This window comes from Mastacembelus armatus, chromosome 7 (assembly GCF_900324485.2).
Source record: "Mastacembelus armatus chromosome 7, fMasArm1.2, whole genome shotgun sequence".
In the NCBI taxonomy this organism is placed as follows: Eukaryota; Metazoa; Chordata; class Actinopteri; order Synbranchiformes; family Mastacembelidae; genus Mastacembelus; species Mastacembelus armatus.
In genome coordinates this window covers 16,767,677-16,790,266 of record NC_046639.1, presented here as the reverse complement: position 1 = coordinate 16,790,266, position 22,590 = coordinate 16,767,677, and the positions used below count along the sequence as shown (strand labels likewise).

The window sequence follows — 22,590 nt, the reverse complement described above, 5'->3', positions numbered from 1 at the left end:
AAGCTGTTAAACTAAGTTCATGTGTACTTTTTGACTTACAAATAAAACATTTCAATTCACAGTCTATTGCCATGTAAATTATAGGTTGCTTAGAATATGTCTTAATAGAATTTCTGTTTGTTTCACTGAGCCTTATTCATTATTCATACCTAAGTGACTACACAGCTCTGTACAATTAAAAGTCAATCAGAAGCTGGAAGGTACCATTTCACTTTGTCTGCTTCTGATTGACTGAACACACCTGATTCATGAAATCAGCAGTGGGCAGGTTTGGTTGGAAAACAAGCCTGGCAGTGAACCTTGAGGAACATGCGGTACCTGCTCTTGATGTTAAAAGCTCATTGTCTGGCTCATGGAAATGTGGACTCATAATAGTAAACAATGAGCTCAGGAGCTTAGTGATGTAGAGTTTTCTTCTATTTTCCATTATTTTGCTACTTTTTTGTTGTTTTTTATTCGATACATCTGTCTTCATCTAAATAATGAGTCTGAGGTCTGTATTCTGAAGCTTGTGATCCCCCAGACAGGTTTTCACTTTTGCCTGATTAGGTATCTTCTGAGGACTGTGCAAGTGTATTAATTGTACTATTTGCATTTTCTTTGCTTTAGGTTAATGGAATTTACTGTAGTAGCCACAAAATTCCCAGCAAAGCTTTGCTCAGATATTTGAAATATACAAGAAAGCTACCAAGTACCATCTAAGTAAATGCCATCTAAATGCCAGTTGGACCTTAGAATGATGAATGTCAATAACGGAGTGACGTATGGAAAGGAGCAGATACTTATAATCATCATATAATGTGGGATTGCTCCTGGCTCCTAGAAGTACTGGATAAGTCACTGGAAGACCAGATGATTTTTTTTCTGCTTAAAAAATGAATTAAAAAATTAAAATGATGATATTACAACTGTTAGTTAAGCGACAATGTTATATAACATTTAAGAATAACACTATCGATAATCTTTATTGTAAAAAAAAAAAAAAAATCGTCTGCGCGTTTTTATGATGTCACGAGGGACGCCTTTATTTTGCGTCACTTCCCTCGGTACTTCCTTTTCACCGTAGCGAGACGAGAGGGACGAGCCGCCAAAATGAGGTTAGACTCATATGAATCATAAATTTTTGAAAATTAAGCTGTTGTTCCCTTTATACTGAGTCGTGTTAACGACCCAAATGTGTTATGTTATGTAGCGTCGCGTCGCTTATGAGATTTGTTCGAGTTTTTCAGAATTATATTGGGGTAAATGTTTCGTATGCGGCCGGTTCATCTGCCGGAGTTGGACACCACGTTCAGTTTAAGATGTAATCCATCATCATCCGCAGTTTTTAAACAGATTTAAGTTTACAATCCACTATCAGACGTTTAGATGGACTCTCCCGGGGAATATTAACTTGGGTCTTATTATACTTTGTACCTGTTTTATGATGCTAATGTACAGCACTGTCGGAGAACTTGGTTTAACGAGGCATTTGACTAATTTTAGCTTCCTAACATTTTCTACTTCACAGCAAGGTCTCCAGGGACACGTTGTATGAAGCTGTGAAGGAGGTTCTCCAGGGCTCTGTGGCCAAGCCAAGGAAGTAGGTTTACACCAAGAAGTGTCCTAAACATTTTACACTTGGTCTTTTAAAATAAAATGCAGCATGGGGATGTCATGTGTAACTTGTGTGTTCGCAGGTTTGTGGAGTCGGTGGAACTGCAGATCAGCTTGAAAAACTATGATCCTCAGAAGGACAAGCGTTTTTCCGGCACTGTCAGGTTCGACCTTTCGCTGTTTCACCCAACCTTTTCTCTGTCTGCTTCCAGCCCTGTCTGAGTCTGAGAACACGCTTTTATGTGACAGGTACTTGACAAAGTGTAAATTAATTCAGACAGGCCAGGGGCAGACATGGAGAAGTACTCTGGGTAGTCTGACTGAGCCCGCTCAGCCTTGGCTGAAGGCGAAGCAGACGGACCCCTACCCTGGGTCTTAAAACATGAGGGGAGGCTTTGAGTGGCTGAACTGGTGAGTTCACGTCCTCGGGCCGACCATTTTACGTTGTTATGAAAGAGGTCAGCTGGACGCCAGCCATGGTGGTGGTATGGGTAAGAATTTTTCTGCTACACAGTAAAATCAGGAAGATATCATTTGGGAATGGCAGATAATTTGAGTCTCTTAGGCTGAGGACATAGATGATTGTAAGATCTGGCAGTTTCAACAAATCGTAAAGTCTGACAGTTTGATTTAATTATTTTTGTTTGCTGTCATTGGCTGTTGTGAGGCTGGAGGTAGAAAATCGGGTGTAAAATCGTCGAGTGTGTCCTCAGCCTTAAAGTATGACAACGTTAAGTCAACCAACCTAGTTCTAATTAAATCCATGTATGGTAGCTTGAAGTATAGGATTAATTGATAAAGTATTTAATCCCAAAGGCCTTGTCACAAAAATGACAGTGAAGATAGTTCTTTACGTAAATGAAATGGACTAAAGAAAATCAAAATGGATATAAAAAAATAGATGCAACCACACCTATACTGTGCTGAATATTTGTAAACTGTCCAATATTGGCTGAGCTGCTTTTTAAGAAAACAAACCACTGTACAGAAAGGTGCAGAATTGCCCATGGATATTATGTGTATGATTAATACTTTTATAATCTGAATAGTTTCATTTGATGCCACTGGGTTTGGATTGGGGTTGTGCGCGTTGTCAATAACTGCTTTGTTAACACACAGGCTGAAGACTCTCCCAAGACCAAAGTTCTCTGTGTGTATCCTGGGAGACCAGCAGCACTGTGATGAGGCCAAAGCTGCTGACATGCCACACATGGACATCGAGGCTCTCAAGAAGCTCAACAAGAACAAGAAACTGGTCAAAAAGCTTGGTATGAAGCTAACATGACACGAGACACATCATCAGTTCTAAGGGAAAAAGAAAATGATTCTTGATTCTTACTGTCCTCTTGTAGCCAAGAAGTATGATGCCTTCCTGGCCTCAGAGTCTCTGATTAAGCAGATTCCCCGTATCCTGGGCCCTGGACTGAACAAGGCCGGCAAGTTCCCCTCCCTGCTCACCCACAACGAGAACTTGAACACCAAGGTGGATGAAGTCAAATCCACCATCAAATTCCAGATGAAGAAGGTATGTTCAGCTCCTAGTTCATGTTAGAATGGATTTTTCCTCAGTTTACTTTCTTTTATGCTCTGTTTGAGCTGAAAGAAGCGATTGGTTGTTAGGTTATGGCACAGTACTGTATATTGATCTTTACTTGGTGTTCTAGGTGCTGTGTCTGGCTGTGGCTGTTGGACACGTGAAGATGACAGAGGATGAGCTCGTGTATAACATCCACCTGGCTGTCAACTTCCTGGTGTCTCTGCTGAAGAAGAACTGGCAGAACGTGCGTGCCCTCTACATCAAGAGCACCATGGGCAAACCCCAGCGCCTCTATTAAATTTCAGCTTTTCTATTAATAAAAATGTGGAGCTGCTCCAAAGTGAACTTGTTTTGTCAACCTTATTTTGGAACTGTTTTTATAGCTTAGAGTTTAATGAGCTTGAACAATGAGTTTTCTTTAACCTAATCAGTCTCAATATTCTACTGAAGTTTTTTTTTTTTTTCATAAAGCTAAATCGATCACTGATAGGTAAGGTTTATTTGAATTTATGCAAAGACCAGAAAAGCATGCTTGTAGTGACAAAATTGCCAGTGTTAGGACACTTCTGATGGTATCTGGAAGTTATAAGTGATTTGAGGCACTGCCGTTCACCTTTTATCCTTGCACTTTAAAAATGTTTGCAGTATGTTTTTACTCCACCCCCTTTTTTTACAACTTGGTTCATTTACTAAGGTGTTTTTTTATGTAAAGTAGCTGTTTGCAAATACATCAATCTTGTAATCTTTAGACACTTTTCTATGCAAAGATCAAAAATAGATTGATCCATAGGGAAAAAAATGTTAATCTCAAAATAGGTAAAATCACTTCTGTTTACCATTTTTAACTAGGCTCAAAAATACTCATTTACATTAAAGCAGAAGTTACACTACTGGGATTATTTTTCTCTGTACTTCTAATGTCCCTGTCTATATTTACCTATTCACTATTTTCCATGTTAAGTCTACTGTGAACATTTTTTTCAAACCCCCTTCCCTGCATTGATCCATTAAGGAAATCCAAATATTTCTTTTGAGCTGACAGCTGTTGGGATTTACTCATGTGCATACAGTATTTAATTCAATGACAATGGCATTTAATTGCTATAGATAAAAACACAGCAACAGGTAGAGAGAGCCACAGCTACCCATGAATCTGTTGGGCCAGTTATCCTGCTCTGCTTTCACTGTGGATCCCTTAAGTGGATTATCTATTCTCAGTACAGGAGAAAGACTGAGGGTGGAAATTAACCATACACACAAACACAGGAACTCGGGAGGATGTAGTTTTGATTTTAGCAATCCACCATTGACTGAAGACAATTTTCATAATTTCAACTGGATCATATTGTGTAAGGCATATGGATGTAATGAACGCTGAGGTGAGTCAAATCTGCCAGCTGTCCTGCCCAGTCTTATTGCTGTTACAGATAAACCCTTTGTATTTAATAATTGTGTAAACAGGTGACAAAGGTAACGTTTTAAAAACTTCTTTCAGCCTGATGCGGACGCAAACATTTTTCATCTGTCCCCTATGTTGGACAGTGAGGACAGCGAAGAAGGTAACTGTTAAAAATGTTCATGAAAAGACCAGAAACCAGTGTATTGACTCTAAATTCACATTAAATTTTATTTTGAAAACAGAAACCAAGCAAGAGGCACTGCCAGGCACAAGTTGGAATGAGCTTTCCATCATCGAGCGTGTAGGCCTCAACAGGTACTATTTATTGGCTTTCATTCACACCACCCTAATATATTTAAATAATCCCACTTTTATTTGACTTTAATTCAACTTTCAATCCTGCAGTGTGGAGATGTCAGAGAAAGATTTGGAGGTAAGCCTCTTACTTCTTGTCCACCATTATATACGAGAGTATATGTTGTATATATAAATGCACCAAAATGACATGAGAGGTGAAATGAAAGATGTATTAACAGGAATATAGCATTTAAATATAATGTTCGTCCATCCATACATTATCTATAGTCGCTTATTCCTAATTAGGGTCACAGGGGTCTGCTCAAGCCTATCCCAACTCACTTTGGGTGAAAGGCAGGGGTACACTCTGGAGAGGTCTCATAAATATGTCATTTTGTAAATATGAATCTTAATCTTAATCTTAGAATGAGCCTTTTCAATTTACATAGGGAGCGGGTCTCCTTCCATGGAGGCAGCCATGTTGAGCTGCCATGTTTCTACAGTAGCCCACAATGGACAAACCAAACACTGACTCTAAACAGGGAATCATATTTTGTTTTAAAAGTGACATTTAATGTACCCTCCCTCACACCTGGAAACTAGGTGTTGGGTGTGAGCGAGTGCTCAGAATTTTGCATTCACCACTAGATGGTGCTAAATCTTTCACATTTTACACATTGCACTTTTAAATAGTGAGGCTCTGGTACATTTACTTCACAGAAAAGTTATGTTAAAGCATATGTCTTTAAATATTCTCTTCAAATTCAAATTGACTTTTGTTTTTCCAAGTTTAGTTTCATTGTCATTTCACCCTAAAAAACCTGCAGCTGAATGTAATATAGTTTCTCTTCAGGAACAGGAATTAAGATCTGTCATTAAATCAAACCAAAATGTAAAAACTTCATTGATGTATCAAAAACTGAGAGCCATATCAGTGAGCCGAGTCTGACTGTGCACCCAGACAGCTTTCTGTCAGATCGCCTTGGCTTTCCGATGCGATCGGTACACCCTGAGGCAAAGGCTGCAGGCAGAGGAGCACGCTCGCAATCTGGCTGAGGAGAACATCCAGCTGGAGCTGACCAGAGGCAAGGAGACGCTGGAGGTAAAGTGTATGACAGATGATCTGAAGTAAGTCACTAGAGAACAGGCATTCATGTATTTATGTGTGTTTTCAGACACTGAAGGGCCTGTGTTTGGACAGTGAGCGCAGTAAGATCCTGCAGAGGCTGGAGCTGTCCCTGGACATCCTCAGTGGGACTGTGGAACGAATCTTCAACACAGCTGAGGTGCTTGGGGCTGTACACCAGGTACACCTAAACTCCTTTACTCCTATGGTATTTTGTTTTTTGACAGCTTAGTACTTTGCTATCTCATTTCATTTTATAGCAGATATCACACTGGAACAACAATACACATTTTGGACACAGCAGCTGGAAGAAACAGACACATAAACAATATTAACAAATCAATAAAGAAATCTGGGGGAGGCCTCAGTTAAATAGGGATTTAGAACCTGGCAACCCAAAATCTAACCTTATTAAAAAAATTAAAAACAGCTCCTGAATATACAATAATCTCATATACTGTGGTATTTTATTATCTGTGTTGGGCAGGAGGCTCGAGTGAGTCGGGCAGTCGAGCTCATGGTGGCTCATGTGGACAATCTAAGGAGGCGACATGACAGACACGTGGCGGCGCTGGATGAAGCCAAGAAGATCATCCAGCAGCAGAACTCATGGACCATGGACCCCAGAGTGTCACCAGGTCTCTGAGTGGCTCCTTTTCTTTGTGTTGCTGCCATGCGCATTATTTGACCGACTGTCTGGTTGTGTTATTGTAGATCCAGAGGAAAGTGAAAGCAGAAAGAGAAGCTCTCAGCAGGTGTGCAGATATTTGGCTTGTTGTACAATATATAATATATAATAACAGTAGGATTGCCCCATTGTCATTCTTCCCTTTAATTGTGTCCCTTTTTTTTCTTTTAGAGCAGCATGCGTCGAAGGATCAGTATATCACTAATTTCCACCTCGACACAGGTAAAGATGTGACCCTAATAAAGTCTTCTGGGGTATTTAGAAAAAAATTAAATGTCTTCCTCTTGTATCTAGGAGACGAAGATGCAGACCTTGCGGAAGCAGGCATCTCAAGGAGAGATGTCCAGCACAAAGTCCTACCTCTCCTGCCCGTCTCCATCCCTGAGTTCTGAGACCAACTGCTTTGCCATGACCAAGGACGATAGCTGCTCAGTGGATGACAGGTCGACTGGAGACTCCAAGTTTATGCTCTGTGTCTGGGCCACGTGACGAGCAAGCGTGCATCACCTTGGTTTCTTTTCTTGATTTTTTTTTTTCAGGCCACTTGATGCAGAAATTTCACCTGCTCAGTTTCCTCCGGACGCTCCTCCCATCCCAAACCCAGAGCGACCCCCCTCGAAGCAACACGGCACCACCAAAAAAATGCGGAACACTATGTAGGTTTTGGAAGGGGCTCCTAAACTTCTGTTCCTCTTTGAAAATGAAATATAATATTTATATGTCATATGTTGGCAAATCTCACAAATCGTGACAGTCCACAATCAAACCCCAGGAGATTTGCCTAAGTAAACCTGTCAAATAATCTTGTACAGCCATAATTAAGGAATTGAATTATTGTATCATTGTTACTTGTTACTTTGCTGGAATAATTGACCTGTACTCTGTTGCAGTTCACCTCTGGATACTTTGCGACACAGACGCAAGGGCAAAGCTGTGTTGTCAAAGCCAAAGGCAGATAAAAAGAGCACAAACACCTACAGACGGATGTCTGCGGCCACGTAAGTCAAACATATTTGTTAGAGCTGATGACTGCGGTGACGATTTCCGCTGGACAGACACTTATTCTTCTCCTCAGGTACGGATCTTTGTGGCGGAATCGTCCTCTGGCTCGCTGGCTGTATCACTGTCGCTGGGCACTTCTCTGCATGTACCTGTTTGTGCTGTTCTGTGTCGTAACGTTGACTTATTATTTGTGGAAGCTTCACAATGAAGCACTTGACCCATGATCCTTCTTGACGAATATGTAAATGTCCATTGTATAAACTGGCTGATCCCCGTGACCTTGAACAGGAATAAGCGGGTATAGATGATGAATGGATGGATATAAATAATCTGATGACGCTTTTGGTTGTTCATCCATGTGCTCTTATATACTTTGTGTTTTTTTTTTTTAAATTCACCTTCAAGAGCGGAATGCTACAAAGATCATTTTCATTCTCATTTTTTTAATTATAAATATACAAAAAAAATATCAAAACTGATACAATCACTTGGTTAGTAGCAAAACACCACACTGTAGTGAAAACCACTGTTAAAGGCATCAGTGATTAATTACAGAGTTAACAGCAAACATTAAGGTTTAGCTTACTTCACATCATGGCTAGACAGATGTTACATTTGAACTATATAAAAAAAAGAGCAATGCATTTTCAAAAGCATATCCAAGTTTTCTAATATCTTTGTAGTGAAGGGGAATATTTAAATAAAAGATAAATATAGTATAATGTTGTCATTATATTAGAAATGGGGAAACTTATTTGAAAACTACTGTAGGTCAATTTTATGTGCAAACTGTGTGCCAGCCACAAAGAAATCCTCGAAACTACAGGACGTTCATGATCCATCTGACACGTCTGTGAAGTTCCATGAACCTCATTTCTTTTCATTTTCATTTTTGGAACTATTCCTTAGAAGTCTCTTTAAAATAAATAAAACTGGCATAAAACACCTCACAATACGTTTTAAATTAAAAGGAGAGAAATGTGCTCGTCGGTGCACTGATAGGTCCATGTTTTTTGCATCATGTTAACATACAATCTCACAGAGAGTCCAAACCTTAATAAATACAAAGATTAAATAGAACTGAATAGCATACATTCTACTTTACATACTGCAAAGGAGTTAAAGGTCCAGCTACACCTGACTCACGATTTCAGCATCCTCTGCAACAAACCACTGAACTGGAGTCCCATCTGCAGCTCTCTGGAGGATCACGTTTCCTGAACCCTGCAACAACAACAACAAAAAAAAAAAAGTAATGAAATCACTTTGTGCATTCTAAATAAATATACTTTATATAGATGAGTAGACTGAAAGAATATTAATCTGCATTTATGTTAATCAGTTAATCGTTTCAGTTCATTTTTATGAAAAATGCTACAAATGTTATGGCTTTGTTGGATAATTAGGACCAACCTGTTTAAATGGGGGCAGGTGAGGTGAAGTGGGGCTCATGACACTCTGCTGATCCGTGCAGCTTGGCCACAACTTCTGTAGCTGATTCCTCTGGTGCCAGGATTTCAGCTCCTCTGACACAATCTCCCTAGGCATCAGCCTGATGGCGTGGTTCGGATACTCCTTCAGCGAGGGCGTTCGCACCAGCCTGGTGTAAGGTGGCGGGTGCTTTAGGATTCTCCTCGGGGACAATGCTCCCTCCTGCCACTGTCTTTGATGGGGGCTTTCTGGCACAGGAGGGGAGGACAGGAAGCCCTTCGCCATGGTTAGGTCTTGTGGGGAAAGAGTGCTGTTTTTTGCTGTGGGCTTGACATGGCTCGGCTGAGAAGGGATTTTGTTCTTCTGTGAGCTGGAGAGCCCTTTCTTCTGCACTCCTAAGTGAAACCCGTAAGGCGGCGGGCACAGCTTTGTGATCTCGGTGGGAGCATCTTTGCCAGGGGAGCTGATGTAGGAGGAGGACGAGTGCTCCGAGCTGCTGTCCTCAGAGCTGGACTGGTATTGACGCATCAGCGAATATTCTGGAGAATGTACCGTGAAGTCAGCCACACAGAGCCGCTGGGGCAGCCTGGCTCGCCCTCGACTGTTCTCACCAAGGGGCTTACTTTTTGGAAGTCTGAGGAGAAACGCCATGTACATCATGTAAAATTGTCGAACACAGGTTGTTATACTCTTTAAACATCATTCAGTCGATGTGTCTGACATGATTTCCTGGTGTACCTGAAGGACTGTGAGTACTGACGACGCACATGCAGCTCCGGGGTGGAGGGGGCGCTGGTGGAGTGGTTCTGACGCAGGGCAGAGTTCTTGACAAACTGAGTGAGAGGAATCCTGCAACTCTCTGCAGACACCTGAGTTCCTGCTGGACTACTGCAACCAACAACAACAGAAGGGATGACATGAGACATGCAGCGGGACGTGTAAGCGTGTTGCTTATTGTGTTTGATCATCATTTTAATGTTTTTTATTGCCAAGATGAAATGCAAATGTTTTTATCCAAACAGCCAGACATTTTTTCAACCAATTAAACAGCGTAGTTTCTAAAATGTGCATACAATTTATTTATTTGTTGAGATTACTTTCTGTAAAGTAGAACCGCCCTATCTCACAATGAGATTTTACTGTAGCCAACAGAGTAAGAGAGATGTTAACACACTTCAGACTCTTACCTGGACCTGCTGCTGGAAGGAGACCGTAGTTTTGTGGATTTCTGGTAGGGTTGGTCCAGACTGGACTCCTTCCAGGGAGAGTTCTGGATAGGAGAGCGCTCATATTCCACACACAGCTGGCTTATTGACTGCAGGGTTTTGTTTGACAGCTGGGTGCAGTCTGAGTAGGTAGTGTCCAGCACTTGGGGAGAGGCAGGGCTGGGTGAGTCCACCTCTGCGGATGGTCAGAGAGAACATCAAACAGTCAGTACGAGAAAGGACTGTCAGGGAATTTGTTTGCAGGGTGCTGACTTCCTGATGTGTACTCCCCACTCACCATCATCCAGGGCTACCACATCAGACAGGGAGCTGTCATCAGACACGCTAAGATCTGCATTCAGAAAACAAATATTTGAAAAGTGAGCATCCAGCCAACTGTCTGTGTTCATAGGTTTGGCCTGTAGGGGGCAGCAGTGTCACGCACCTTTGTTTTGGTTGGTTGAGTTGTTGATGCATGGTGAGCTGCACTCGCTCTTGATCCTGTGTTGTAACACAGCCTCCTGAAGCTCCTTCACTTTCTTCTCCTCCCTTTTGCACTGCTGCAGACGGCTCTTCCTCTGCGGTTTACTGAGATTCTCTTCCAGGGAAAGTTTGCGAGCCGCCTCGTAAATCTGCCGCTGGAGAGCCAAGTCAGTTTCCAATACCTGCAACTCTGAATCCTAAAATATACGAGAACATACAAGTTCTGACATTTAGTTTAAGCTGACCAATAAGCCTGTTTTGTTGACTCAGTTTCTTCCGAAAATATACCCCATACCTGTTTATCCAGATGGATCAGGCCTTCATCCAGCTTGAAAGAAGCTCCAATCCTCCTTCTGACCCGTGGGGGCTTCTCAGAAGGCATGAGAGGATAGTCCGAGGGCAGTGTACCGGTCAGTTCCTGTGGGTTGATCACAAAAGAAGCAAAATTATGACCCTTAGAGACCCAACGCATTAAAACGTAATAATGTGTCTCACAACTACTCAAAGTGCAGTATTTTGATAGTGTGTATAAGCTAACATCCTCGAGCTTACTTACTGCCTCCCTGATGCACAGTTTCCTGAGTTCCAACAGGCAGAGCTCCAAGCGCTCCTCCAGAGACTGCTGCTTCAGCTTCAGGGCTCTGGTGTGGGTGGTCAGGTCTTTCACCGGGGACGTGGGGCTGTCCGAACCTGTGGTGAACACACAGAATATCAGAGTTCTGTAGCCCCAATATGTACAGTATGTGGAAATCAGATTCTGTATTGTACTGATAATGTACTGCATATTTCTTTAAACGGCATTCTTACCAGAGTGCAAGATAATCCCACTGTCAGTGTCACTGATCTCCTCTTTACTCTCGATGGCCGTCATCATTGCTATCTGCTCTCCAGCTTCTGAAACACCTTTTGAAATAAGCAATTTTTTTTACAGATTAGAAAAGTTAGATGACTTAAAAGAATATGGATTCTCCTGTTGTCTTCCTGCCACATGGCTTCATTCATGTTTGCTCCTGCTGTTTTACTTAACAAAAGCGAGTGAGTGGCAAGTTTCCTTTCACACACTTATCCATGCAGGTCTCTATCTCCCTCCTCCTCCTCCTCCTCCTCCTCCTCCTCCCTCCCTTGACACAAAAGAGGCAGACCCCCACTGTTGACTCGGCACATGTGCGGGGGGTTAATCTGAAACGTGGTGCCATGGTGACGGGGCACAGCGCGGCTGGCCAGGGGAGCGTGTCGCCATGAGGCGTGTCAGAGGGCGTTTAAAGAGCCCAGACCCTGATAAAGAAAGCAGATGGCAGCAGGAATTACCCCACTCATGGGCTGCACCTGTTCGCCCCACACACCCCACCTCCCTCAGCTCCTATTCAACCAGTGTGTAGAAAATCCTCTGGGGGCTTTGAAGTGGAAGAATGTCTCAATGCTGGGCTTGTCCACACAGCATCAGCTCACAAGGTCCCTGCTGACTCCTGTGCAACGCTGCCCGTTTCACTAACACACTTTCACAAACAGACAAGCACAATTCATGTTTATGGGCCTGGTCACTGTTGTTTTCCACCAAGCATCTGACTAACAATAAACAGAAACAACAACAAGAAGAGGAAAACAATGATTGGCGATAAAATCTGGGGATAAGATGAGGCTTTTAAAACCAGGACAGGAGAGCTGTGTATGGTTGTTGTGGTGAATCGCCCCAGGAGGACTTTTCAGAAAATGCTGCCTTTATTTTCTTAAATTTTTAGGTCATTTCATTTATTGTGAAACTCACGTCTGCCACCACCCTTCCTTAAAAATGCCTGAAGATCACAAAACACAAAGTTGTGGGCTCCAACCTGACAATGTAATTCACTTGGCTGACTTCAATACCACATATTCATGGGTTCAGCTCATAAGTCTGATAACTCCTGGACCATCTTCTGTGTTAAAATAATAATGTAAACAAAACTCACAGGAGAAGCCAGTGATGTATTATTAGTCATGGATAAACACCAGAATGAGTGTGTTGCTAAGGCGGCAGTGTATAAACCTCAGCTCCTGTCTCGCCCTCTGTTTGGAGATCGGTATCTGGCTTTTTCCTGTGGGGATCAGGAAGACTCAAAGCCCATGTGGATGAGAACATCTTTTAACAGGATATTATTGTGTATCCTTTAGGTCTGACCCATTCACCACAGCAACTCATGTGAACTGATGCAGCTCTGGGCAACCGGCAGCACAATCAGGAATAGCCCGTCAGCTCGAGTCAGAAAAACAACAATGCAACAAAGGCCCTGTATTCACCAACCAGCCTCAATAATCTGCTGCCGGAGCAATATCTGCTGACAAGCCTGCTTTATGCAGCATTGTTGGGATACTACTGAAACTAGATCACAGTGAGAGGTGGGCAAAAGGGCAGTGGGTTTTTACTGTGACAGGTCAGAGCTGTAGTCTGAGGCACATGGCTCCACACTACAGTGATCTAAAGCTAACGATAGCGACGGGACTCCAGCCTGGTAATCAGAGACAGGCAGGGTAATGTGGAATTTACCCACTTACACCCTATAACTTTTCTCTGAAGGTTTTCAAGAGTCTGTGGTTGGAGGTCTAGGCTGAGTGAGTGGGTGAGTGGGTGGGTGAGTTTGGGTAAAACAGCGAATCTCACTGGAAGTTGCAGCTTATTGCCAAGACATGGATGCCATTTGTCATAACAATCTGGAGTCATGGGAGTGTTGAAATTACTCAGATATAGCTGAATAGCCTGCCATTTCCTGAAGGGATAGCTGCTGATAGCACAGTCGCCACTAGGCAGACTTGATTGATGTAGTCATAACATTTTAATGGGGAGGAGTGTGTGATCACCTCTGATGACAACTATCTAGGAATGTGACAGCTTACCATCCCCACCCATCTGCACTGCTTACTGGACCATCTGAGGAAGTGGGTGTTTATAGCAAGAGATCATAATGTGAATTCACTGTCTCCCAGATTTCCCCCCCCACCCTTTCCCAAGAGCCCGTGGAGCTACGATCTCCTGGAACGCCGCCACCAGCACCCTGCTCATTACCACTGTGGTTGGCAATGGAATTACCAACTGGGACCGGCCTTGCCGTGGAAACAGTGAGGGATGCCTGAAACCAGACCGAGGCCTGTTCGAAGGCTGTAATTAAGATTCTCCACTGAATGCTGATACTATGGAAGAAACCAAACGACTTTACAGCATGCCTTATTTCAGAGTCTGACGAAAAGCCAAAATCCATTCAGCAAAATGGATCCACACTGTACACAATATGGGCTGCTGGAAGAAAAGTCCATCAATGTGGGGGAGCAGCAGGAGAGGGGAAAAAAGAAAGAAGTGTTGTATTACAAAGCATGTCAGGTCTTTGCCTTGAAAAGTACTGCTGAGTTTGGAAACCCCACAGACAACAGCAAATGCAATTAGGCAGTTCTGATAACATAAAACTCAACAGTCATAGTTGTGAGAAGAAAGACTCAAACACCGTCAGCCACTTTCCTTTGTCAGCGTTCACTCAGACCAACCCTGCCAAGCAGTGCAGGGATCTTAGTTTTCCAGCAGAGACAATGCAGGGGTAATAAGCACTACTCTCAGTCACTGGAGGCCATATGTTAGCCAGACACACCAGCACTGTCACAGCCCAGTGGCCGCATAAATACAGAAAGCGAGAAGAGATGCTCTATTGTTCTCCAGAGGCTGAAGGGCTGGTGAGGGACTGTGACACCTCGTCCCTCTGAATCATCATTTCTAAATGGACACTATTGGTCATCTCAGACCTTTGACAGGATGTGGTTACATCCTTTCACGCATAAGTGCCCATAAGTGACAAAAGAACTAGGGGAGGGAGTCCAGGGCCACAACAGCACTGAAGTGTTGTTTATAGCACCACAGCAGCATTGCATGTCTGTCAACCTGTGGACTCTAGGAGACTGTGTTTATTCTGCTGTTGACACTGCAACCAATGTCCGCAGGCCAGCCCACTTGCCCCACATAAAATCTACAGTGTTGTTTATCTGTGACAACAATCTATTCATATTCATGGTGCAACACAGAGCAAATGATTAAACACAGGCTTCCACCGTCGCTATTTTGTGTTTACAATGTTTTAGCGCTATAGTTGAAATGATTGAGGATGCCTGAATACTATTCTACAGTTGATTAACACACAAATTATTATTGTAAGCAGTGGAAGAAATACTCAGCTCATTAACTTAAGTTAAAACCATGATACCACCCTATAAAAATAATCCATTAAAACTCATGCATTTAAACTTTAACTGGAGTTAAAATACAGAGGCAGAAGCAACAAAATGTCTTGAAATGTATCAAAATAAATGTACTACTTATACAGAATGGATATGCAGTGACTAAGCTACAAAAAATGCAGTAAAATGTACAAACATTCAATCTGAAGTGTAGTAAAAATTAGAAATTAGGACAAAGTTGAAATACTGCATGACTACGTTACTGTTTACTGCAGTTAAACACAGAACTTAAGTAAATTTCCTTGGTGGTGGAAAGTATCTTTCAGTAAACAACTATACAAATTACTCAGCTATTATTGTTAGTTAAAAATATGCATTCAATGTCAACATGATACTTTATTGTATATTAGATCTGATCAGGATCAAGTTGTTCTAAGCTACATTAAAAAAAATCAACAAAAAAAATCACAGTCTTAACTTGTCCTGTGACTAACTTTACAGAAGAGCCCTAAGTCCTAAAAACATATATAGATATATTTATTTCTAAGCATCAAAATAATTGGGAGCAACATTATATAAGACAATGAAATGGGCCATGTTGCATAATGAATACTTTTACTTTGATCATTTAAGTATTTTTTTTTTTTTTACGATGCAGTAGTACTACTTTTGCTTGAGTAAAGAATCTGAATACTACTCCCACTACTCTTATTTTACGATACTGACAAAAAGTGAATGCTTTTCATAAAGACACGTTATACAGACGAAATAGCTGATTCATTTAACTGAGCTAGATAACTGCTCTGTCATTAACTTGTTCCTTGTTTCTTACTGGTTGTACCATCGTTGCTGCTCGTTATTTCACCATTATTTGTCTTTACATCACGCTGATAACCTACTGAAAACATTCGTACTTACCTTGTGGACTGTTATGTCTCATTTATAGCATCCTTTCTCTGTCCTTTGCACTTTCTCTGGTCAGATGTGAAAGCAGCGTTTGGGACATCTGCTTCAGCCAACTCCACTTTCTGGGCGTAGGGGGGGAACGGCTTTAATGAGTTTTGCTATTCGTATTGTTTTGTTCGATAAATTATCTTCGAGTTTATTTGGAACTTTCTGAATATATTTGTATAACCTCGTAGATGATCTTTGTTTTTTTGTAGCCGAATTTTTAACTAGGATAAGTAAAGTTCTTCCTGCCACTGATCTCCCCGGACTTTTTGTCAATGGTTCGACCCGTCGCTGCTGACTTTCCAGACACGCTTTGCGTATTGACACAGCACGCGACTGACTAAGGGGGGCTTTTAATTTGAAAAGAGGCACAGAAGATGAATGGGAGACACAAAGTTGTGGTTAAAAAAAAAAAAAAAAAAAAAAAAAAAGGGGGGGGGGGCAGCTGGGATGTAAGTGGTGGTGATAGTCTTGGAGAGCAACACCAGCCTGCCTTCTCCTATAATGACGGCAAACAAAATGTGACGTTTGATCCAAATCCAAGAATTTAAATGCAAGAATATACTTAAAAAAATAAATCATCCATCCAAAAAGCGCTGCGTTTTGTCAGCGTGCATTTTAGCATTTAAAGACCCATGTAACAAAGTTTTCTTCATAATATTAGCAACTGTCAATTATTTTCTTACTATCTCCCCATTTGTTTTCTTTCTTTGTTCTCATGTTTAGTGTGGGTCACACAATGATACCAAACAACACAATGAGCATTTTTCTTCCATTTAATCAGCCTGGATGACTGACCTTAAGATTGAGGACACAGTAGACAGTAGTATGCTTGAAATATCATTACTCTCCACTTATTTATCACCACTTCTAAGGGGTACTGCTAACTTTCCAGGTGATTTATAGGAGAAAATAATAAGAAAGAAATCTGTTTTTTCACTGATTATTTGTTTTATTCATGGAAAATGCAGCTGCATGACAAAAGACCCTTTGATTTTAGTGCTTTCATAGAAGAACTGAGTGTTATTTACTTGAGGTAAGAGGGAACTGACACTTTTAGCTACAGCTATAATAAAAGAACACTTTTGTGAGTCCTTTAATTTTAGACAGTATAATTTTACCATAATAATACGTGTGTGTGTGTGTGTGTGTGTGTGTGTGTGTTTGTGTATGAATGTGTTTTGCACCCATTACAATGTGTAAAACTAGGTTGTTGTTCATTTCTGATATGCAGATGCAATCTATAATAACTCACATAAAATTCTGAAAAAGCAAAGCGGCTACTTGTATTCACCCTCATCTGGTGGTTTTCCTGACTAACACAAATGTTTCCAGTGCCTTAATCAGGCCTTTGGGTATTACTAGCCTATATATCCTGAAAAGCCAGCTCCAGATGGCCTGTGCTTTCTCCTTTCGTCCCGTGATGGAATGAAAAGATCAGCTAATTAAACAAAGTGCCATATCCATGTGAAAGAACCATGCCAGTCCTTGGGGAGAAGAGCTGCATGCAAATTAATCCCCAGTGCTTTGAATTGTGTCCAACAAAACAAAGCATCCCTGCAAACCATAAAGGCTTTATTTCCCCAGCACACGGACACACTAAAAATTAAAAGTCGTAATAGAAACAGATAAACAAACTCACTTTTGGAATACTAGGGGAATTTATACTGATAAAAAAAACAAAACAGTTCTGTTGAAAAATGTCTCTGTTAGCAGTCTGATAAATATTGTCTTTTAAAGTAAAGACCATATGACCATAACCCTAACCCCTTAACTGATGACCTTTCCAATAAGCAAACCAGAATATTTTGCCCCAGGAAGAAGCATCACTGATTTAAAAATGAATAGAATAATGACTATAAAAAATAAAAAAATATCCAGCATCTGAACTAGTAGTTTTCTTTAGCATATACTGATTCACATGATAATAAATAAAACTGAGCTTTCACCTCCTTGTCAGAAACACAACTGTGACTGAGCTTTACATTTCTATATATGGACCTTGAGTTTCCTAGTTCGTATGATGCCTTAGACAAATTATGACATTTAAAATTTTAAATCCACTAAGAGATGTATTGATGTTTTTTTTTATACAAATGCCAGCAGACAGTACACATAAAGATAGGGCCACTATGGCATGATGCAGAAGAAGCTGATGACATCCTTTGGGTCTCACTGCTCCAATGTCTGTGTGCGCCTCAGGTTGTCCTTCACACGGACAAACTCTGGGATCTTCTGCTGGTTCTCTCGCCGCCTAATCTCCTCCTGTTCATACTGGAAAAACAAAGAAGATGTCGGTGAATCTGCGCCCAGTCTGTCAGACCACATTTTCTGTCCTGTCTGTCTGTCTGTCTATAAATCTGTGTTAATGATCCAGAGTCTAAATCTTTAAAAAATAATCTCCGGTAGAAGTGGGGTTGGAGGTAAAATAAATTACTACTACTATTGAGTCCTAAATGCTCAAACCCCCTTCATAAACAACTCTTGCGTGTTTGTGCCAAAGAAAAGATATTTGCATTTAATAATAACTTTGTGAAATGCCTCTCAGGTGTGTGCTTCAACTTCTGACCTCTTGCAGCTTCTGCTGCCTCTTGCGGAGCTCCTTCTCCAGATCTGATGGGCGCTGTCGTGCCATCTCTTCCTCCTTGTGCAGCTCCAGTCTGCGCTGCTCCAACACTCGCTTCAGCTCCGGCTTCTCCTCTAGCAGCAAGCCCCTGCATGGTCCATCAGAGTCACAGTTTTACGCACACACAAACAAACACCAGCCACCGTGTTCTGCACTGTTGCAGATGTTGACAAGATCAAAGATATTTTCTGTGTTTGACCTCTGTCCTGTACCGTTTATGGCTGAGCAGCAGCTCCCGGTGCAGGTTCTGGTAGCTCGGTGTTTCCACTGAGGAGCCGTTCAGTTTTCTGGGCTGAATGCTGTCATTGCTGCTGTAATCTGCTGTGGACTGACGGGACAGTGGTGGGTGGCCAACTGAGGTCTCTGAGAAAGACGAAGCAGCTACTTTATGTTGATTTTTACCTTTTACGCTGTAGATTTGATAAATTAACAGTGAAGTAAAGCTTATCTTAAAACAGACAAATATAAAAACATTAACTCTACACTGTCAAGTAACTACATAGTAAGTGAGTATTTATTTATGCTTGATTTTTTGCGTGACAAAGTCTTTAGGTAAAATATTTAAAAGCTGATTAAAAAAGAAAATTTCAGTGACAACTTGGAGGATTATGCTCCATTCTGGGAGGAATTACAACATAAACATATCTCACCCTGCATTATTGAAATATATAATAACAGAATCAGTCACTTTTCATTCATGTAAGTACCTTGAAGATAATAACATAATATCAGATATTCTATGAAACAATATTTTATCAATCAAACAAAGCAATTTTATCAATCCATCATTCAAACAGATTGATTCATGTTTTCATTTCAGTTCATTAAATATTCTAATCCACAGCATCATAAACTGTATTTCCATTTTTGTTTGGCGTTTCTGTGTTATACCTTTTTTGTGATATCCGTATCCTGGTTTCTGTCAAGTAGAAAATGGTGTGACAGAAGAAAAAAGAAGTAACACCCTGTTAGTAATTTAACAACATTATTAAGTATTATATTATGTTAGTTCACAGCCACAGACTGAGCTAACATTGTTAACATAGAAAACTTGTTGTTTGAACTTCGCCTGACAGGGCAGATGGTAATTAGATGAAGTCTAAAAGCGACAGTACCCGCTGTGTTGCTTAAGCAGGTGAGCTGTGTTTACTTGGAACGCAAAGGTGACGTAATGGTTTGCTCAGCCTGTCAGAGAGGCTGGTTTGGTCCAAAATATTACAAGTAATTCAGCAAACAAATCAGTGTAAATACACATCTGCATTAATTGCACTCATAACAACATGGGATATAAACATGTCATCCATCACACAGATACAACTGCTACACTGAAACAAGATAGGGGAGAAAGGAGCATACTGATCAGGGAACAGATGGTAGATGCTGCTGTAACTGGCCTGAGCAGCCTTTTTCACACAAAGTGAAACCAGCTGATAACCAGCTCATATTTCTTTCTTAAACTGCCCTACAGCTGATCATTATGAGACCCACGCTCTGTATTTTGGGATTGTGCTTTTTACTGCTCCCATTACCAACATAAGCCGCCACATCCTCTCCCATCTCGAGCCCCTGCAGAGAGGTTGAGCTGGGAGATAGAAAGCCATAGATAGAAAACCCTGTCCTTCCAAGGCCTGCAGGGCAAAATAATTCCACATGATTACTAACAGTTTCTTCCTCATAGCACAAAAATTTTCAACTGTACTGTGGCTAGCTGACCTAGTATCTTTGGAAACATCAACACAAGATTCCATGGATTGGATTTAGGTGAGATTTTAGGTGAGTGTGTGATGGTGGCTAAATAATACATGTCGGATCTTTTGGTGCTGTTGTCCATAAATAAGTGTGCTGCCACTATCAGATGAAGTGACAAATGTAAGAAGGCACACACTTAAATTTCTTATCATGTAACGGATAACATTTAAAGAGATATAAAGTCTACTGGACAAAAAAGAACCACAGGTATAAATTACAAGCTGGCAAAAGTCAGCTAAACCTCTGACAGATGGCCAGCAGACCAGACATTGACCTCAAGGCATAGGAAAGCAACGTGTAAAAGCTTACTTTTTTTGCAGTCAGCCCCTCCATGGCAATAAACGTCCCTGTTTTACTCCATTGTTTAAAGAATCACACCTCCTCGCTGTCTTTTGTCTGTGTCTGCATCTAACATGGTGCTGCTGATGAATCCTCAGAATCAGTGTGCCACCTAGCACTAGTCAATAGTGTAGTAGACACTGAAATCTTATTACGCCATTCAAGATTACCCCCCCCCCCCAGGCATAAGAAGCTAGATTAGTTAATTGCCGCTGACACAAATGCAGCTTAAAACCTAGTATGGTACCGGCTGGCTCCTCACCTAGTCCATTAATAAAGTCAGAATTCTAACAACAATGACTTTTAAGCAAATATACACTTGCTATAATATGAAGCAGTAAGATTTTACTCTTTGTGTTTATTGTGTTCATGTGGTAGTGTGTTTGTCATTCTTGATCACATCCCCTTTCAGTGACCTATTCAAAACTTATTCAATGTTCACATATGTTGTTTAAACAACTGTTTAAACTAGATATGTCCTACAATATTTACAGCTTTCCTTTGTTGATATTAGTTTCAAGGCCTGTTTAGATGTGACTTGAGTAATGATTTTTATTTAGTTTTAGTATTATTGGTTTTCTTATATAGACTTGTTTAACTGTAGAACTGAAATTTTGCACAAAAAAAAATAGCTAGACAGGCTTGAAGATCTTTCCCGTTAATGGCCACACGGGGTCGATATACAAATATTGCCTGCTTTCAATGCCCCATGATTCCATGCGGCTTTTGCTTTAAAGCCGACCCGGATGTTCCTTGTTCCTCATTGTTTGACTGGTTTGCGTGTGGAATGTTTGTGTGAGCGTTTGAGTGAGTGTTTGAGTGAGCGAATGGTGCTGTTTGAGTGTGTGTCTGTCTTTTTCTTTTAAAACCTACACACTGATCTTATTTGATCTGGTCAGAGTTCGGCTCTGCTCTGATCAGAGATGATAGGAAAAACGCTCCCAAGCCTCCGTGGCGATGAGCGGAAGCGACTTTAAGCTCCAGGGCCTCCACGCTTCGTGTTGTGGTCAGAGGTGATGAATTGATCAGATATACTAGCTCTGGGTGAGTTTGGGCTCGGCTCAGGCTTCGCTATAGGCGATGAGTACAGAGGCGATTCTGATCTAACCACAACCGAAAAGCAGCAGGGACCCTGGAGGGTAGTTTACTCTACGGTTTGAAACCGCTTAGGACGACTCCTCACGAGATGCCGCTCGTTCCTGACTTCGTTTGTGTGTGGAGTTTGCATGTTCTCCCTGTACTTGTGTGGGTTTACTCCAGGTACTCTGGTTTCCTCCCACAGTCCAAAAACATGTATGTCAGGTTGATTGGTGACTCTAAATTGCCCATAGGAGTGAGTGTGATTGTCTGTGTTTGTCTATATGTGACCCTGTGATGGACTGGTGACCTGTCCAGGGTGTACCCCTGCCTTTCACCCAAAGAGAGCTGGGATAGGCTCCAGCAGATCGCTGGTTAGGAGTAAGTGGGTATAGAAAATGGATGGATGTTTAAAAGTCATTGTATTTTGTCCACCTTGTTTTGAGCAACAAATGTGTGAATGTTTGAGACACTAAAAGTAAAGTAAGGGTTTTTTTTTTTTTTTAAGGCATAAGTTCTTTGTATCAGCTATACTTATAATCAGTTTAATCAACAAAGCATACAACACTAATTGTCACAGTAGCTATGTGTTCACACAACCTTTTTTTTTTTTAACGTGTTTTGGCTTTTATGTTTTTCCCAGTGTCTTGGGGAACATGTTCTGTGAGTTTAGTCTGCCCCATTTGCTTCTATTCTGCTAATCAAATCTCAGACACACCCAGTGACAGTGAGATCAGCCATAATCTAGAATCTAGAGCCTAAAACTTTTGCACTGTACTGTTTGTCACACTTTGTTTCAGATCATCAAACTAATTTAAATATTAGTCAAAGATAACACAAGTAAACACATCATGCAGTTTTTAAATGACGGTTTTTATTAAGGGAAAACAAAA

At 41.2% G+C, this 22,590-nt stretch overlaps 4 protein-coding genes and 1 non-coding gene across 5 annotated transcripts; 3 read left to right on the top strand and 2 right to left on the bottom strand.

The window, feature by feature from the left end:
• Positions 1-1,028: 1,028 nt before the first annotated feature.
• rpl10a (ribosomal protein L10a) lies at positions 1,029-3,474 on the top strand. The gene is made up of 6 exons (XM_026333663.1): positions 1,029-1,097; positions 1,511-1,582; positions 1,680-1,760; positions 2,716-2,864; positions 2,949-3,121; positions 3,261-3,474. The coding sequence occupies exons 1-6, from the start codon at positions 1,093-1,095 to the stop codon at positions 3,429-3,431; spliced, it is 651 nt and encodes a 216-aa protein (XP_026189448.1). The 5' UTR covers positions 1,029-1,092; the 3' UTR covers positions 3,432-3,474.
• A 1,190-nt stretch (positions 3,475-4,664) lies between these two features.
• On the top strand, positions 4,665-6,601 carry LOC113145191 (lymphoid-restricted membrane protein). The gene is made up of 6 exons (XM_026331629.1): positions 4,665-4,692; positions 4,775-4,847; positions 4,938-4,965; positions 5,791-5,931; positions 6,005-6,136; positions 6,443-6,601. Exons 1-6 carry the CDS (start codon positions 4,665-4,667, stop codon positions 6,599-6,601), a joined length of 561 nt encoding a protein of 186 aa, XP_026187414.1.
• Positions 6,602-8,121: 1,520 nt separating this feature from the next.
• On the bottom strand, positions 8,122-15,927 carry inavaa (innate immunity activator a). Its single transcript, XM_026332961.1, has 10 exons — positions 15,874-15,927; positions 11,572-11,667; positions 11,321-11,454; positions 11,060-11,182; positions 10,727-10,961; positions 10,580-10,633; positions 10,264-10,477; positions 9,815-9,964; positions 9,059-9,710; positions 8,122-8,869 (listed from the first exon to the last, which is right to left on the bottom strand). Exons 1-10 carry the CDS (start codon positions 15,893-15,895, stop codon positions 8,777-8,779), a joined length of 1,773 nt encoding a protein of 590 aa, XP_026188746.1. The 5' UTR covers positions 15,896-15,927; the 3' UTR covers positions 8,122-8,776.
• Positions 15,928-18,078: 2,151 nt separating this feature from the next.
• LOC113145190 (protein FAM107B) lies at positions 18,079-20,089 on the bottom strand. The gene is made up of 5 exons (XM_026331628.1): positions 20,021-20,089; positions 19,424-19,451; positions 18,745-18,895; positions 18,476-18,620; positions 18,079-18,180 (listed from the first exon to the last, which is right to left on the bottom strand). The coding sequence occupies exons 1-5, from the start codon at positions 20,087-20,089 to the stop codon at positions 18,079-18,081; spliced, it is 495 nt and encodes a 164-aa protein (XP_026187413.1).
• Positions 20,090-21,348: 1,259 nt separating this feature from the next.
• LOC113146339 (small Cajal body-specific RNA 2) lies at positions 21,349-21,727 on the top strand. The gene has a single exon (XR_003297344.1).
• The last annotated feature ends 863 nt before the right edge of the window (positions 21,728-22,590 follow it).